This window comes from Carlito syrichta, unplaced genomic scaffold, assembly GCF_000164805.1.
Source record: "Carlito syrichta isolate Samal-C Ts95f unplaced genomic scaffold, Tarsius_syrichta-2.0.1 Scaffold306853, whole genome shotgun sequence".
Lineage (NCBI taxonomy): Eukaryota > Metazoa > Chordata > Mammalia > Primates > Tarsiidae > Carlito > Carlito syrichta.
Window position 1 is genome coordinate 556,473 of NW_007250949.1, and position 14,782 is coordinate 571,254.

At 55.0% G+C, this 14,782-nt stretch overlaps 1 protein-coding gene across 1 annotated transcript in view; it reads right to left on the reverse strand.

The window, feature by feature from the left end:
• SCUBE1 (signal peptide, CUB domain and EGF like domain containing 1) overlaps positions 1-14,782 on the reverse strand; it is an 80,547-nt gene that overhangs the window by 41,320 nt on the left and 24,445 nt on the right. The window contains 1 exon segment of the mRNA XM_008063462.2: positions 1,410-1,526. Coding sequence (XP_008061653.2) covers positions 1,410-1,526 — 117 coding nt within the window.

A 14,782-nucleotide genomic window follows, 5' to 3' on the forward strand; every position in this document is an offset into this window, starting at 1 on the left:
AAACTATTTTAAATCACCCTAACTCCGCTTCCAGTATTTTCACGGACTGGACTTTGGAAGCTCTAGTTTCTCTCCCCTCCATAGCCTGCCCTCCAGGAACCCCCTCCTGGCAAGATGGGAGAGGAATGGCTGCAGTTGAAAGGGGTCTGAAGGCACAGGGGGAGCGCAGAGAGGCTGCACCCCACCCTTCTGATGCGCTGCCCTGAGGGCCTGTGGCTTCTCCGGGTTCTGTCCCTTGCGAGGTGGCTGGTCTTCCCCACTGCAGGGCTGGCCTATTCCTTCCCTAACAACTGTCCCTAGAGCTCAGCCAGTTCCCCTCTTCCAAGCTTTCCAGGTTTCTTGCCTCCAGAGGGTCTCCCTCACCCCAGGGAGCATTCAGTGACTCTTTGTGGGATGAATTAGGGACGGGTGGGAAGACAAACCTCTACCTCTCTCATTGCCAGCTGCTGGCCAGCCAGCCCTTCCCTCCTTGCAAGCATTCCAGATTCTCTCGCCTCCTCATCTTCCAATGGCAAGCAGAAGTCCCTGTGCTTTCAGTCAATGTCCCCTCAACCTTGCTCCTCCAGTGACTTCAGTCAATATCCCCTCAACCTTGCTCCTCCAGTGACAGTGACACAGTGTCCTTATTTTCCCCAATATGAGTGGACCTGCACTTGCCAAAAGGTCCTCGGTCAGACTGTCCCGCAGTTCCGTGAGACCTATTGCAACTAAGGGTGGAGTGGTTAGGAAATGTGTTACACTCCACTTCTCTTGGGAAGTCAGTGAGTCACTTAAGCCCCAAGAAGTTCTGCAGTAAAATCACTGGTTAAACTGTGTAACCCAGCTGGGTGCGGAGGCTCATATCTGTAATCCCAGCACTTTGAGAGGTCAAGGTGAGAGGATTGCTTGAACTCAGGAGTTCGAGACTAGCCTAGGCAACATAGTGAAACCTCGACTTCGTCTCCACAAAATCAAAAAATTAGCCAGGTGTGGTGGTGCATGCCTGTAGTCCCAGTTATTCAGGAGGCTGAGGCAGAAGGATTGTCTGAGCCCAGGAGGTTGAGGGTGCAGTGAGCCATGATTGTGCCACTGCACTCCAGGCTGGGCAATAGAGAACTTGACTCAATTAAAAAAACAAAACAAAACGTGTAACCCAGTGTGCAAACCAAGTTATCTGACATCAGCATATCTTTGGCCCAGGACCCTACTGATGGGCCCTGGAACCATGTCTTGAACCCTGCTGCTGGTTGACTCTCCCTCTCCTTGGATTCTCCAACAGCAACACAGGTAACTGCTGAGTGCCCCTTCCTGCAGCCACGTGTGCCCCGCGAAGCCCAGAGCTGGGCCCATCTGTGCCAGTGCTCATGCCCACCCTGCTTGGGCCAGGTGAGCACAGGCAGGGGCATGCCTGCATGGCATCATGTGCTGACCTTTGCATGTCTTCCCATCTGGCTGCAGCATGAATCCGACTGGGCAGCTGCATCGCACGCCGGTGGCCGTGTCCTTGCACGTCCGGTCGCAGCCTCCGTTATTTACCGCACATGTCTCTGGGGAAGGAAAGAGACAGAGATCTCAGTTGCTTCAGGCAGAGGCTACCATCTTTCCCCATCCGTGGGGAGATCTGTAAGACTGGACTCCCCCAGCTGTGGGAGAGCTGCGCTGTCTCCCTGAGCCTCAGGATGCCATCTATAAAATGGGAGAATGACAGCAGTCCTGTGGGGATGCTGGCAAGGACCCAACGTGATGAGGGAAGGCAGACTGCAGAGGGTTGGGCCTGTTCAAAGGCTACTGCCAGCAGGGTGAAATTGCTGTCTGGGTGTCTGGGGCCAATGCTGAGATAGGCCTGGCTGGCACTTAACTGCCCAGGGCCAGAGTCCTAAGCCTTCACCCTGCCTGAACTCAGACTCCAAGTCCAGACTGGTGGTAACCAGGAGGAGACAGGGCCTCCCAAACTCATCTCTGGACTGAGTGGCTTGTGGCCCTGGCTGTTGAGTCACCGGGGGCGGTTCTCAGGGCCTGCATACCATCCATCACCTTGATGAGGCTCTCAGCCCAACATCTGTTCTCACTGAACGATAAGCCAAAGGCATCTGGTTTTCGTCCACCTGAGGCTTGTCTAGTGCTTTTTCTTTCTTTTGCAAAATTCAAAGGGGCTAGAGTGGCTGGGGGCATAACTGAGGTCACCAAAGCTGTCCTATGGTGAGAGTGATCCTCCCCAGGCCTGAAGAAGGGGCTGGCAGAGACGGCTCACCAGGGCGTGGGGGCTCCCCCGGAGGAGCCGCTCTCCCAGACCGCCAGTCCTTGCCACCTGGGTCTCCTCCCAAGCATTTGGCAGGCTTATATCTCGAGTGGGCTTCCCTCTCGTCTTGCTGCTAGCGAGTGGAGCCCATGGGCACCCATCTCTCATCACCTGACCCTGCTGCCTGCCTTTCTGTGGCTCCACCTGGGCACCTGGCCCTGTGTGCCTTCTCCCCAAAGGGTCTCCCTAATTGGTTTACTCTGTTAGTGTCCAGCCTTCTGTGGTGTCTGCATTTCTGAAGCTGTCTTCAGAGGAGTCGAAGGACTGATGTAGGAGTGAATGAATAATGCATGTATACCTTCAGCTGTTAGGAGCCCCTGCTGCCAATTAAATCAAGTTCGTGGTGCCTTTCCTCTGAACTTCACCTGGGTGGGAGCGTCCAGGGGAGAAGGAAACCTGACATTCCCCTCTGTGAGTGTGCGTGATTCTGCAAGGCCTGGCGGTGGTTGTCGTCTTGCCGCAGGATCCACCCACGTTCCTTGTCATGGCCGAGGTCTTCACCATCACAGGATGAGCTGTAGCTACTACTGGAAGGTGAGTTTCCCTAACCTGGACACACTTCTTGCCCCTGCAAATCTTAACTTCCAGTTGGGAATGGGGAGTTTCTGTGAGCCAGTCTCATACCTTCCCACCTCCCTTCCTCTACAATGTGCTTATCCAGGGGCTTGGAGGCCTCCTTCCTGCTCATGCTCTAAGGCCTAGCCAGAGCCTACCTCCACAAGGACCTCACTGTAGCCCCAGACACAGAAGAAAGGTGCTGCCTGCCCCTGTACTTGTGCAGCTGGTCATGCCCTGAGTGACCATGCTGCTGCCCTCTCATCCCTCTGCTGGACCAGTCATTGGGGCAGTGGAGGTGAGCAGGCTGGTGTATGAATCTTGGCTCTGTCACCCATGGAGTGACCCAGGCAGGCCACCCCTTTGGGGCTGCACCTCAGCATCCACACCTAGGCAATGAGGACAAGTCTTCCTTCCTCGGGCTGAAGTGAGGATCAGATAAACTCCCTGCTTGAAAGCACTTGGCCGAGGTCCTGGCTCATAGTAGGTGCTCAACTGTTAGTTTCCTCTCCTGACCTGACAACCACAGGGGGAAATCCTGCCTCCCACCCCCAAGTCAAGGAATCAATGTACTCCCCCATCTGCCTTTTTAGCCTTTCCTGTGAAAACCCTCTCTGGAGAGAAGGTACAGACAGTGCCTGTTTTCCAGGTAGAGGTAATTAAGGCTCAGGCTTAGAGAGGGTCTAGAGGGTGAGAATGGGGGTGGGGGGGATAGGTGCTGAGTGCTGGGGCACTGGGCTTCCCTGTGGAGGTAGAGGGGGGTGGGGGGCAGGCACTGAGGGCTGTGTCCCTGATGGAACTTGGAACCTCTACCTTCTAGAGCCAGGAGCTTCAAGGATCTGCAGCCCTCCTCCTGCCCACTGGGCAGACTTAGGCTGAGAGAGGGGCTGGCGCCCACCTGAATGGTCACCTGCTCTCTGGACCCCCAATGCAGGACCCTCTCTCCTGCACCATGCAGTTTCAGTCTCCCTGTGTTGCTCCAGTTCGTGACTGGTGTGTAAACTTCAGGCTTTGAGTGCGGGGTTCAGAATCCCTGGTCCCCCAGGAGAGCCCTGTGGGCTGCTCTTGGGTGCTAACCATACCACCCCACAGTGCCTCATTGTGGCAGTTACCACATGCCAGGCCCTACCCTGCCTGCCATGTCTCATACCCCCACTCTACAGCTCCAATGCCCTGCACTTGCCTGACGAGGAACTGGTGCAGAGCATCAGGGACTCAGTCCAAGGCTGCGCAGACCAAGTGGCAGAACCAGATGGGATCTGCTGCATCTAACTCTAATGCCCACAGTTCCCTGAGGGCAGTGGCCCACCTGAAGCTCCAGGGCCCTGCAACCAAGCATGTGCCTGATGGCCACGGGCACTTGACTCTTCATCTTCCTCCCTTAACAGCTTCTCCCCCAGTCTCCAGGAATGCTATCCCTATCTGCTCCAAGCTGATCCCAGGAGCCCGCCTCCCTCCACCCCACCACCACAGGGCCCAGGGCCTGGTCTTGTTGATTCCTTAGCATCTACCAACTCCACCCCCTGCTCTTATTGCTGCCCTTTTGGGCCAGGCCACCTCTATCCTATGTGATCATCACAGACCCCAAGGGCCCCTCCTCCAGGCCACTGTCTCACACTGGGCTGGGTACATGTAACAACACCAAGGGTCAATGCTCCCCAGGACACTGTGTCAGACACTGTGCCAGGCTGGGAGGGGTGAGCAGAGACAGCAGCTCTGCATTCAGCCTGTGCTCCCTCCTGCTGTGGGACCATGAGCAGCCTGCAGTCTCTCGCCTGGGCCTCTGTCTCTCCTCTACAACACAAGGATGGCAGTTTCTGCCATGCCCATGCCAGTTGTATTGTTCTGAGGCCAATTCACTACAAAATGCAATACACACGGGGAGAGCAGCAATGCCATCTAATGAGGTCCTTCGGGCTGAAGTGGGGGTAGAGGATGGAAGGCTACAATGACAGGACAGGTTGGACCAAGCAGAGACCCTGGATGCTGCTGAGGAGGCCCCCTTGCCTTCAATGGCAACCAGCCTGGGCATCACCCCGCCCCCATAACAGAGTGCCTCAAAAAGCAGCCTCACCTCTGTCCCTCAAGACCAGAGGCCACCCAGACCAGTTATTAGGCCATTGCTGTGTCAGAGAGATTAAGAAAACAGACAGGCCTATCCTATCCCTACAGCAGGTGACTTTAATGACAGGGTCAGCCCAAATGCAAGCAGCAAATGTGACCTGGATGCTACAGTAGCAGCATCTCCGCCCTGAGGGGAGAGAAGGGGAGTGGGCTCTGGGCCTCCCTCCTTCTCACTTCAGTGGCTTTTGCTGGATCCCATCCCAATCCTCACCCCCTCCCAGGGGCCAAGGACAGTGTGGCTCTGCAGGCCTGCCCCGTGAGTTACACTCCCCAGAAACACTCGGGAAGGACAATGCCACCAGAGCTTGGGTAAAGGGAAGGGAAAGAGTGCCAAGCTCAGACTCAAAGAGCTCCGTCCCAGGGATCTGAAGAAAGACTTTCCTTTAGGGATCTGGGAATCCTCTAGTCTCTGTCCCAGCTTTTAGAAGGCACTACTGGCGTTCTTTGTGAAGCTTTCCCTCTCTACCTGAAGAAATGGTTGGAACAAAACCTCCCACAGCACAGCCCTCTGGTGAGGACAAAGCACCTTCTCATCTGCTAACCTCAACAGGCCTGACAGAGGGCATGAAAGCATGAAAGTAGAGAGGGAACTGAGGCTCAGAGAAGTAACATGTCCGGACAGGACTGGCTACATAATCTGTAGGACCCAGTATGAAATAAAAATGAAGTGCCTTTGTTAAAACATTGTTAAGAATTGCAGAGACAGCACAACATTGAACTGATCATGGGTCCTTCTGAGGGCGGGGTCCTGGGCCACTGCATAGGTTGTATATCCATGAAGCTGGCCCTGTGTCCAGGTCACATGGCTCTTGGGAGGAGCCAGTATTTGAACCCATGGCCATGACACTCGAGGCTGATGAGAGAATCAGACCAGGTCAGAGAGCTGGGCCGTCTACAGGGGATCCTCAGGGCAGCTCATGGTGAGGCTGCAGAGCTGGTGGCCAGGGGCAGATTATGACTACACCTCTGGTGCCTTGGTTTCCTCATCCAGTCAGCGGGGAGAACCGTCTTACCCCACAGGGCTAGAGCGGCAAGGGGAGCGGAGGCTAGGCATGGGTCTGGCTCGGCTCTGAAGTGTGAGGGGAAAACCTCAGGCCAGTTAAAAGGCCCAGGTTTTGGTCTTTCCCTGGGAGAGTTCCTGCTTTGGGCCAGGTCCTGTAGGGAGGAAAGATGTTCCACTGGGCCCTGCGGCAGCTTGGTCAGGGCTCTGACAAGGAAGTGGGCGAAGGACAGGAGGGCCTGGGTATAGCCGCCTCTGGCTTGGCACTGCCTGCCCGTAGCACCCTAGGTCTGGGGCAGGATCCAGCAAGGTCCTTAAAGGGCAGTCTCAACAACAATGTAGTGAATAAAACATGAGCCACGGAATCAGAAAAACAGGGTTCCACAGGCCGACTGCGTGAGCTTGGGCAAGTCCTTTTGCTTCTTGAGTCTGTTTCCCACGTGTAATATGGAGATGACAAGGCCCAGACAAAACAGTAGATGTGGCAGTTCTTTGTAAACTGTTCTGTGACCGTGACACAACATGCTCACTCTTGGTGCCATTTCTTAGAACCTCTGTATATAGTCTTAGCACCTGAAAGCAGTTGCTGATTCATTCACCAATTATTTCCTGAACTGCTCTGTGCTCAGCAGGTGTACCTTGGACACAGCCCTTGGTCTCATGGGTGGGTCAATTTCATGATGCAGGGTGACCGGGAGGGGGCGGGCTATAGACATGAATGTGACAGGCCTCAGGCATCCACAGTTTACCACGGGGTAGGAGGAAGCAGACACTAAGCCCAGACCTTGACTTTCTCACATGAGCCTGACTGTCTCTCACACTGTGCACCTCCTAGTCCATGCCCTGCCAGACTCCAAGCGGGGGTTCTGTGGGGTTCCTTGGTCTAACCTAGCAAATTCCTCAGGACTCAGAAGCCCCACCCCATTTGCTACAAGTTTCTTAAGCCTCACCCTGGGCTTCTGACCCCCAGGTAGTGCTGTTTATGTGTGTGGTGGTCTTTGCTGTCAACCTCACGCTTGCAGGCAGAGCATGTCAAGGTGGCCCCAGCACTGCAGAGGTGCCTCATGAGTTGTGTTCCCTGACTGGATTAATGGGCAGGGACTCTGGAGGCCCCACAAGGAACCAAATGAAACCTTCTGTCGAGGGAGATGCCTCCAGCAACAGCTGGAATCTAGGGCACTAGGAGAGCAAGCTGGAAACGGAAATGGGCGGGGCTGGAGGGTGAAGGGGCTCCCTGGCTGAGGAGGCCGGGCAGCACTGCACAGAGCAGGGCATGGTGGAGCGCTCTATGGTGCCTCATAAGGAGAACTGGGCATGGGTCCAGGCTCAGCTCCCAGCACACTGAAGAACTCAGGGCAAGGGATTCCCTCCTCTTTAGGCCTCGAGTTTCCCACCTGTGCTGTCCCTGAATATCGCGGAGGTCAACGGGGCAGGGCCTGGCCCCACTGCAGAGGCTCTGATCCTAGCAGGTCTGGTGTGGGCTCGGTATCCCCCAGAGACTTCATCTTCCCTGTTCCTTGAAGTCCCATCCTGGTGACAGGACTGTCTAGGCCCCAGTCAGGGCTGGTCTACTTGCCTGCCACTGGAACCTGATGAAGCCGGGTATGAAGTGGGTCAGCCACGGGCCTGTTCAGCTGATCTGCTGTCCCTCTTCCCTCAGTTGAGTACTGAGTCTCCCATGGCTCCCATCTCTTTGGGATAAAAGCCATGCTCCCTGGCAAGGTCCTGGTGTGGTAGTCCTGGTCACCTGAGGGACACCCTGTGGCCCATCATTAGTGCTGTGCAGCAGGCTTGTGCCTGGCACTGTGCCGGGCATAGTGTGGCCTCTCCTGCTCCCTTCCGTCAGCCAGCAGGGAGGGCTGGAGTGGGGACCCTTCTGCCGAGGGCCAGGGCCCTGACCTTGATCCTGCATTCTGCCTCTCACCTCTGCCAGGAATAGCTCGTCTACCTCCAGTTGGGCAAGCATCCACTCCCGAGAGTCATCTGCTGAGGGTGGGCGCTTGATGAGCCTGCCCAGGATTGCCTGGGGGACATGCTGGAACAGCAGTGTGTATGTGTGGCAGGGATGGGGAAGAGGCCAGTGCAGTTAGATGAAGGGAGGTTGTGGAGGCCAGGACTGCAGGCCTGACAATGTGGAGGCTCCCAAGGAGAAAGTGGGAAAGGAGGCTTAAGAAGGAGAGAAAGGAGGCTTGGAAGGCTCTGCCCGGCATCCAGTACCAGCACAATTTATGTCTGAGGCCACGGACCCCTGCACCCCCAATCTTCAAAGGGCCTCCCAGGCCTCTGAGGCAGTCTCCGTGTGTCCTGGACTCTGCCTTTTCAGCACGTGGCCCTGATTACTCTGAGGCCCACTGAGGCCCTCTGTTGACTTCAGTCTGGCTGTGCAGAAGTATAGGCCCACAGGCCTGCACCATTCTGTGGGCCTCAATCTACCCAGGAACTGCCCTGTTCAGGGGTTTCTGTGAGGCACATTTCAGTGGAACTATCTTCCAGAGGCACTGGGCAGGTTCACAATTCCAGAGATGCATTGGGAGTGTTGCAAACCACTCTCTCACATGGCTGTTTGTGGATGGGAGTGCCACACCGGTGCTTGGAAAGCAGAAGCCACTGGGACCCCAGGGACAATGCCCTGTAGGTCTGCAAGGGAGGCTGCAGGGAGGCCTGAGGGAGATGGCACCAGGAGCGGAGAAGATGCTGACCCAGAAGCAAGACAAAGAGACCCTGAGAACAGTCTCATTTGGTTTGAGGGGTCTTGAGTGCCCCGTCCACTCAGAGGACTATTTTTCTATTAAAGCAGGTAGCAGGCACATGGCTGCTGGCAGCAAGTCTTTTCCTGCCCTCTGACTCCTTTGCTTCCTGCCTCTATCCTGGCTCCTCAACGGAGGGTGCTTAGGGCACACCAGAGGGCCCTCATGCACAGGTGAATTGGGAGCATCATGCCCATTCCACAGAAGGTTCTGGCGAGGGCAAGGAGCTGGGGCAAGGTCATACAGCTGGGCAGGCACTTTTCCTGTGCACAGGGCTGCCCCTCCAGCTGTGTGTGACTGGGGAGGTTTGGGGGTCAGACTCTCCTGCCCAGAGCACCCTACCAATGGCAGCTAACATTCACTAAGCACGCCCATGCCGGGCCCTGTGCAAAGTGCAGGGGGGTAGAGCTATCACCTGCCTGTCCCTGGAGGGAGTGTGGTGTGGTGTAGAGGGAACTGGGTAGCTGCTTCACCTTTCTGAGCCTCAGTTTCCTCGTTTGTAACACTGAGCAGCACCCTTGCAAACTGCCGGGTACATTTAATGTGTCTAGGTTCACAGAGTCTTGCCTAGTGCTGTTCAACAGAGATTCCTATTGGCTGCCCTGGGGACTTAGCTGGAGACAGATTAAATGACAAACTTGGGCAGCGGGAGGCAGTGTCCAGCACCTGAGCACAAACTTCTATGCTTCCAGGTGGGGCCTTTAGCAGCAGTACAGACCCACCCTCACCCCTCCTACTCCATGACATCAGAGGGGAGCAGGGGCAGGGTAAAACTGGCCTGTATCTGTCCTCCCTCTCTCCTTCTCCAGAGCTCTAGGCCATGAGCTGTGGACGACTGGCCAGTCTCTGCAAGGCACTTGTTAATCCCGTTGCTTCTCCAGGGTTCCCATCAGCCCACCAACACGATCTGATCAAGGTCAGGCAGGCTCTTGCCTCACTGTCTAGAACTTGCCATCAAGGTGCTAAGACACATTCCAGAGCATCTTAGGAAGAAGTTAAGAGCCAGGAAGGAGATGGAAAGAAGGGAGAGTGACTGGGCATCCACTATGTGCCACACACTGGGCCAGGCACTATGCATCTAGTGTCTTCTCAACCCCTTTTTACATTTGGGAATCTGGAGCTCTGAGACATGCCTGGCTCTGGTGTGCTGGCGCAGCTAGTGACTAGGGAGCCAGGACAGAACGTGGCTCAGGACAAGCCAGGAAGGAAGAGGAGTCACTGTCTGCCTGCAGCAAAACTCCAATCAAAGGTGTCTCTACTGTGAGGACAAATGCATGACCCTTGAAGCAGAAACACAGCCCGGATGAGCAACCAGCAACCACGCCAACTCCTTGGGTCAGACAAGGAACCCTCACCTCAGGAAGCTCCAAGCTGCTCTGAGGTACTGGCTATATCTCAGTCAACGGTCAGCAGCTAAACCTGGTCTCTAGCTACTACCTGGCCTGCCTGTAGCTGAAGTCAGCTAGAGAGAAGTTGGAGAGGCAGTAGTGGGCTGGAGGAGACTGGGGCTCCTCCAAAGACCGCAGATGAATGGAGGATTGCACTGGCTTGGGGCACCTTCCATTTGTGGCTACAGCGGACAATCAATAATACCACACCAGGGCCCACCTGAGTGCTGGCAGGGCCAGGAGGCCAGGACTGGATCAGCAAAAATGGCATAAAAAGGTGACAGAGGGCACAGAGGTCACATCTGGAAGGGCTCTGGGGCCCACGTGGACCAGTGGCCAAAGAACTTGGGAAAGGGTTAAGGCAGGGTTGGTCCCCATCTAGATTTGTGCCCAAGAAAGATGGCGCTGGCTGTCTTCTCAAAGCAGATGACCAGAAGGAAGATGGGTCAGTCCAGGGGAGTGGAACTTGGGTGGGGCACTGAGATATGGTCTTGGGTATTTGGACATCAGATGAGGGTTGAGGCCCAGAAGGAGCGTGAGGGGGTCATGTTGCCCAGTCCCCACCAGGATGGCACTGAATGTAAGGCAAGCTGGGGGAGTGAGCAAAGGGCAGGGTCACCTTTTATCTATGGGCCTCACCAGCAGAGGGACTCCTCCAGCCAGGTTTGGTCCTAAAAAACATCAGGGCCCAAGTCCCAGGAACCCTGATTCTGCCCAACTCACAGGTGGCCTTGGGTGGGCCACATTCCCTCTAAGCCTCAGTCTCCCTTTCTGGCCCAGTCAAAGCCTTGCCCCTCTTCTCTCATAAGCCCTGTCTAGCACTGTGACTCCACCCTACACTCTACCTCTTGGCATAGCTAAGTAGCTATCAACCACCTCCTTCTACCAGCCCCAGTCCTGTGTGTTTCAGAGAGAGACTAAAACTAAGGGCAGAAACTCAGGCCTCAGCCTGACTGGGGGTCCCAGCTGATCAGAGAAGAGCCACACTTGAGCCAGTCCAATGATGGTGCAGACTGACCATCTGATCCTTCTCTAACAAGAGCCCAATCCCATGAGCCCAGGACTTGAGAAAAGGGGGTGCTCCTGCTTTCCTCTGGCTGGTCCTCCTGCTAGTGCCTGGCCCCGGGGAACTGCCCTGTGTTATCACCTCCCTCACTAGCACTCAGATCTGCCTGAGCTCCTTCCCACTGCCAAGCACATCCAGGCTCCGGGTACTGCTCTTTCTCTCTGAGCTGGATACTGGCCTATCTGAGCAGTGATGCCTCCCACTCATGCCCAGGCATCTCCTGCAGGAAGCCTTCAATCATGTGCTGGACCTTGAGAGGGCACTAAGCTGGCACAGACCCAGCTTCTGACCCCCAGTTGGGGTGCTGACAAAGAAAGGATAAGCAGTGGGGGTGGGGTGGGGAAGGCCTAGTGAGGTCTGGAGAAGTGTGGCCACCTTTGCTGGGCAGAACCATTCAAGATGGCATCTGAGTAGAGTGATGGATGGCTTGAACTATTGAGGCAGGAAGATTAGGACAGGCTAAGAGTGCAGGGGCCGAGGAACAGAGAAAAGGGCGTGGATTTGTGGAGTAGGGGGCTGGGATAAAGCTGGTGAAGTCAGGAGACCCAGGGCCATGGAGACAGTGATTGCAGAATAGGAGGCTCAGACAGGCAGCCCTGGGTGGACAGAGGAGCTGGAGTGAAGCCAGCAGTTGGTTGGGGAGAAGCAGGAGTGTGAGCATGTCCAGATGAGAAATGACACTGACCAGGCCTCTCAAGGTGGCTGTGCAGCTAATTGAGGCTGGAACAGTGCAGGGCATAGCCTGTGCCCCCTAAGCATCCACCATCATTTCCACAGTGGCTCCCAGCATTCTCTGGTCTTCCAGTTCTCCAGTCCCTCTGCCCCTTTCCAAAACTCTCACAAGGAACCAACCCTTAACCAAGCACTGGTCTGTGAGCCAGCCCTTCCATTCTTTCTCTTACTTCCTGCTCATCTGAGCCTGGTAAGGTGAAGCGGATCATGTCCATTTGATGGATGGAAAACCCGGGGCTCAGAGGGATGAGGCTACAGCCCCATGAGCTGCAGTGAGAACACTCCTCCCTTCTCTGTCTCCCAGCAGGACAGTGGGCCCCGAGTGTGGTCATGCTTCCTTCCAGATTCCTCTGCTTCCTTCCAGGGGGCTTGGCTGGGGTGTGCAGGACAAAGATGACTGGAAGGTTGGAGAGACAAGGAGAGAGGGCTAGGGGAAAAAGGGCTAGGAGGGGCAAGAAAGACCGAGATTCCACCTGCCTGCTCATCTGCAAATCAATGCCAGGTGGCTTCCCTGTCCAGTGTTTGCACCTTGGTGGCCCAGCTATGTCATACAGCTGATACACAGTGAGAGCCTCCTATGTGCCCAGTACTACTCTGAACACTTTCTATATATTAGCCTGCTTCATCCTCATGACAACTCTAGGAAGTACACACTATCATGACCCCCATTTTACAACTGAGGAAACAAGCTCAGAGAGAAATCAGGAAATGTGCCTGAGCAACAGTAGCTTCTAGGGAGTGGACAGACCCAGAACCCAGTCCTTGTGGCTCTAAGGCCATAGTTCTTCCTCTCCTCTGGTTGCCCTGGTGCTCCTTCAGCTTCACCCTGCCTCCTGGGAGATGCCCAGGCAGTTTGATCATCAAGGGAATCATGGGTGCTGGGGCTGGTCCTACGTTGTCTGGCAATGGCCTGGGGAACACGTATGGTACAGAGAGACAGGGAGGGTTTCAGGGGGCCCCATCCCTGCTAGAATCTGAGTCCCCTCAGACCAGGCACTGCTTCTTAGGCAGTGTCCACATTTGCTCTGGTCTCTATAAGTGTCACCAAGCATCCACCCTTGGCCAGATCCCAAAAGGAAGCAGAGAAGGGTGAGCCTACTCCAAACCAGGCAGAGAGGTGCAGGGAGCCAGGAAGGTGCAGCTGCAGGGGTGCAGGGAGAGACTTTCCTAGCTGCCTCTCTGTGCCACTGCTTGCTCGTCTCTAACGCACTCTTGCACCTGCTCTTAGGGCAGGTGAAGTGAAAATGGGGCACCAGAGAGAGCTAGGGGTTAGGGTCAACTCAGACTGGGGTTGCTGGCTAGACAGCAGGCACCTCTGCTCTTCTGGGAATGGCAGGACCCCTGGAACGGGCTGGTTGTGATATCTGCCAATTTAGTGCCAGTTACGTCACACAGCTGGTAAAAAGTGATGGCTTCCTATGTGCCCAGCAACACTCTCAGTACTTTCTATATATCAGCCTGAAGGAACACCATAGCCGGCAATGGCTGCTGAGCCTGCAGAGCCACTAGCCTCAGGCCTGCTCTGCTCCTGGCTTGGGGCCCTGGACTTGGGAGTTCAGGGGGCCTGAGACTGGGCCTGGGCCTAGGCTGCTGCTTACTGACTGTGTGGCTTCCCTTCCCAGTGTCTCAGGTGCTTCGTCTGTGAAGTACGGACAGCTGTCTCTCAGGGTTGTGGGGAGACTCACTGGAGAGCAACTTGGGAAGTCCTTTGCAAACTGCGGTGATGAAACAGTATTGGTAAAGAAGAGCTCAGGCAGAGGGAGCGGGCTGAAGACACACCGGGGTTGCCTGAGGAAAGAGCAGGAACCACAGCTGGAGGAAGGAATGGAACCCTCCTGAAGTGGGCAGAGTGCGCCCCACACTCTCACTCCTACCTTGTGCCAGGATATTTGTGGTCCTGGGGCTGAGCCAGTGAAGAGGGCATATGTGGCGGTTCCTTCCAGCCAAAGCTGAACCATCTGTTTTAGGCAGAATCACGGCCTCCTAAAATGGTCACATCCTAATCCCTAGGGTCTGTAACCCCACAGGGCCAAAGGGACTTTGCAGATGTGATTAAGGACCTTGAGATGGAAGATTATTCTGAATTACCTGGATGGACCTAATGTGATCACCAAGGTCCTTAAAAGTGACCGCGGGAGGCAGAAGAGGCAGGTCAGAGAAAGCTGTGAGGATGGAGGAGGGTCAGGGAGCTGTCATGCTGCTGGTTCTGAAGGTGGAGGAGGGTCCATGAGCCAAGGAATATGGGCGGCTCTAGAAGTTGCGAAAGCAAGGAAAGGGATTCACCTCTGGAGTCTCCAGAAGGAACCAGGCCTGCGGGAACCTTGATTTTAGCCTAGTGAGCCCTAGGTCAAATCTCTGACCTACAGAAGATCATAAATTTGAGCTGTTTTAAGTCACCTGAGATTGTGGTAATTTGTTAACAACAGTAATAGGAAAGGAATACCCCATCCACCCAAAGTGAGCTCTTGGGAAAAGTACTTGATTTAAAACCTGGAGTTGACAAATATGACTCAAAGTGTCCCATCAATCTTACTACACAGGGACCGGCGGTAAAATTTGATTTTGTACCCTTAGCTGGGTACTCAGATGTTTCACGTAAGTCTGCCAGATAATTGAAATTTATCACTTTAACCTTCACATATAAAAATTTTAACAGATTTTAATGGAAATCTAAAATTGTTTACATGTTTTGAGGCCTCTTACAGTAAACATAACTTACCCTGTCCTTAACCTGTGCTCAGGTTAATTATTACACACAGCAATTGCTGGGTACAGCTGAGAACCCAAGGGTGGGGCAGGGTCATTTGGCCCTCAGTGGCCCCAGGACCCTGCTGGAGGCCCCCTTGTCTCCAGTCTCTGGAGGTATTCTCTCTCTCTGTCCACACTCCAGAC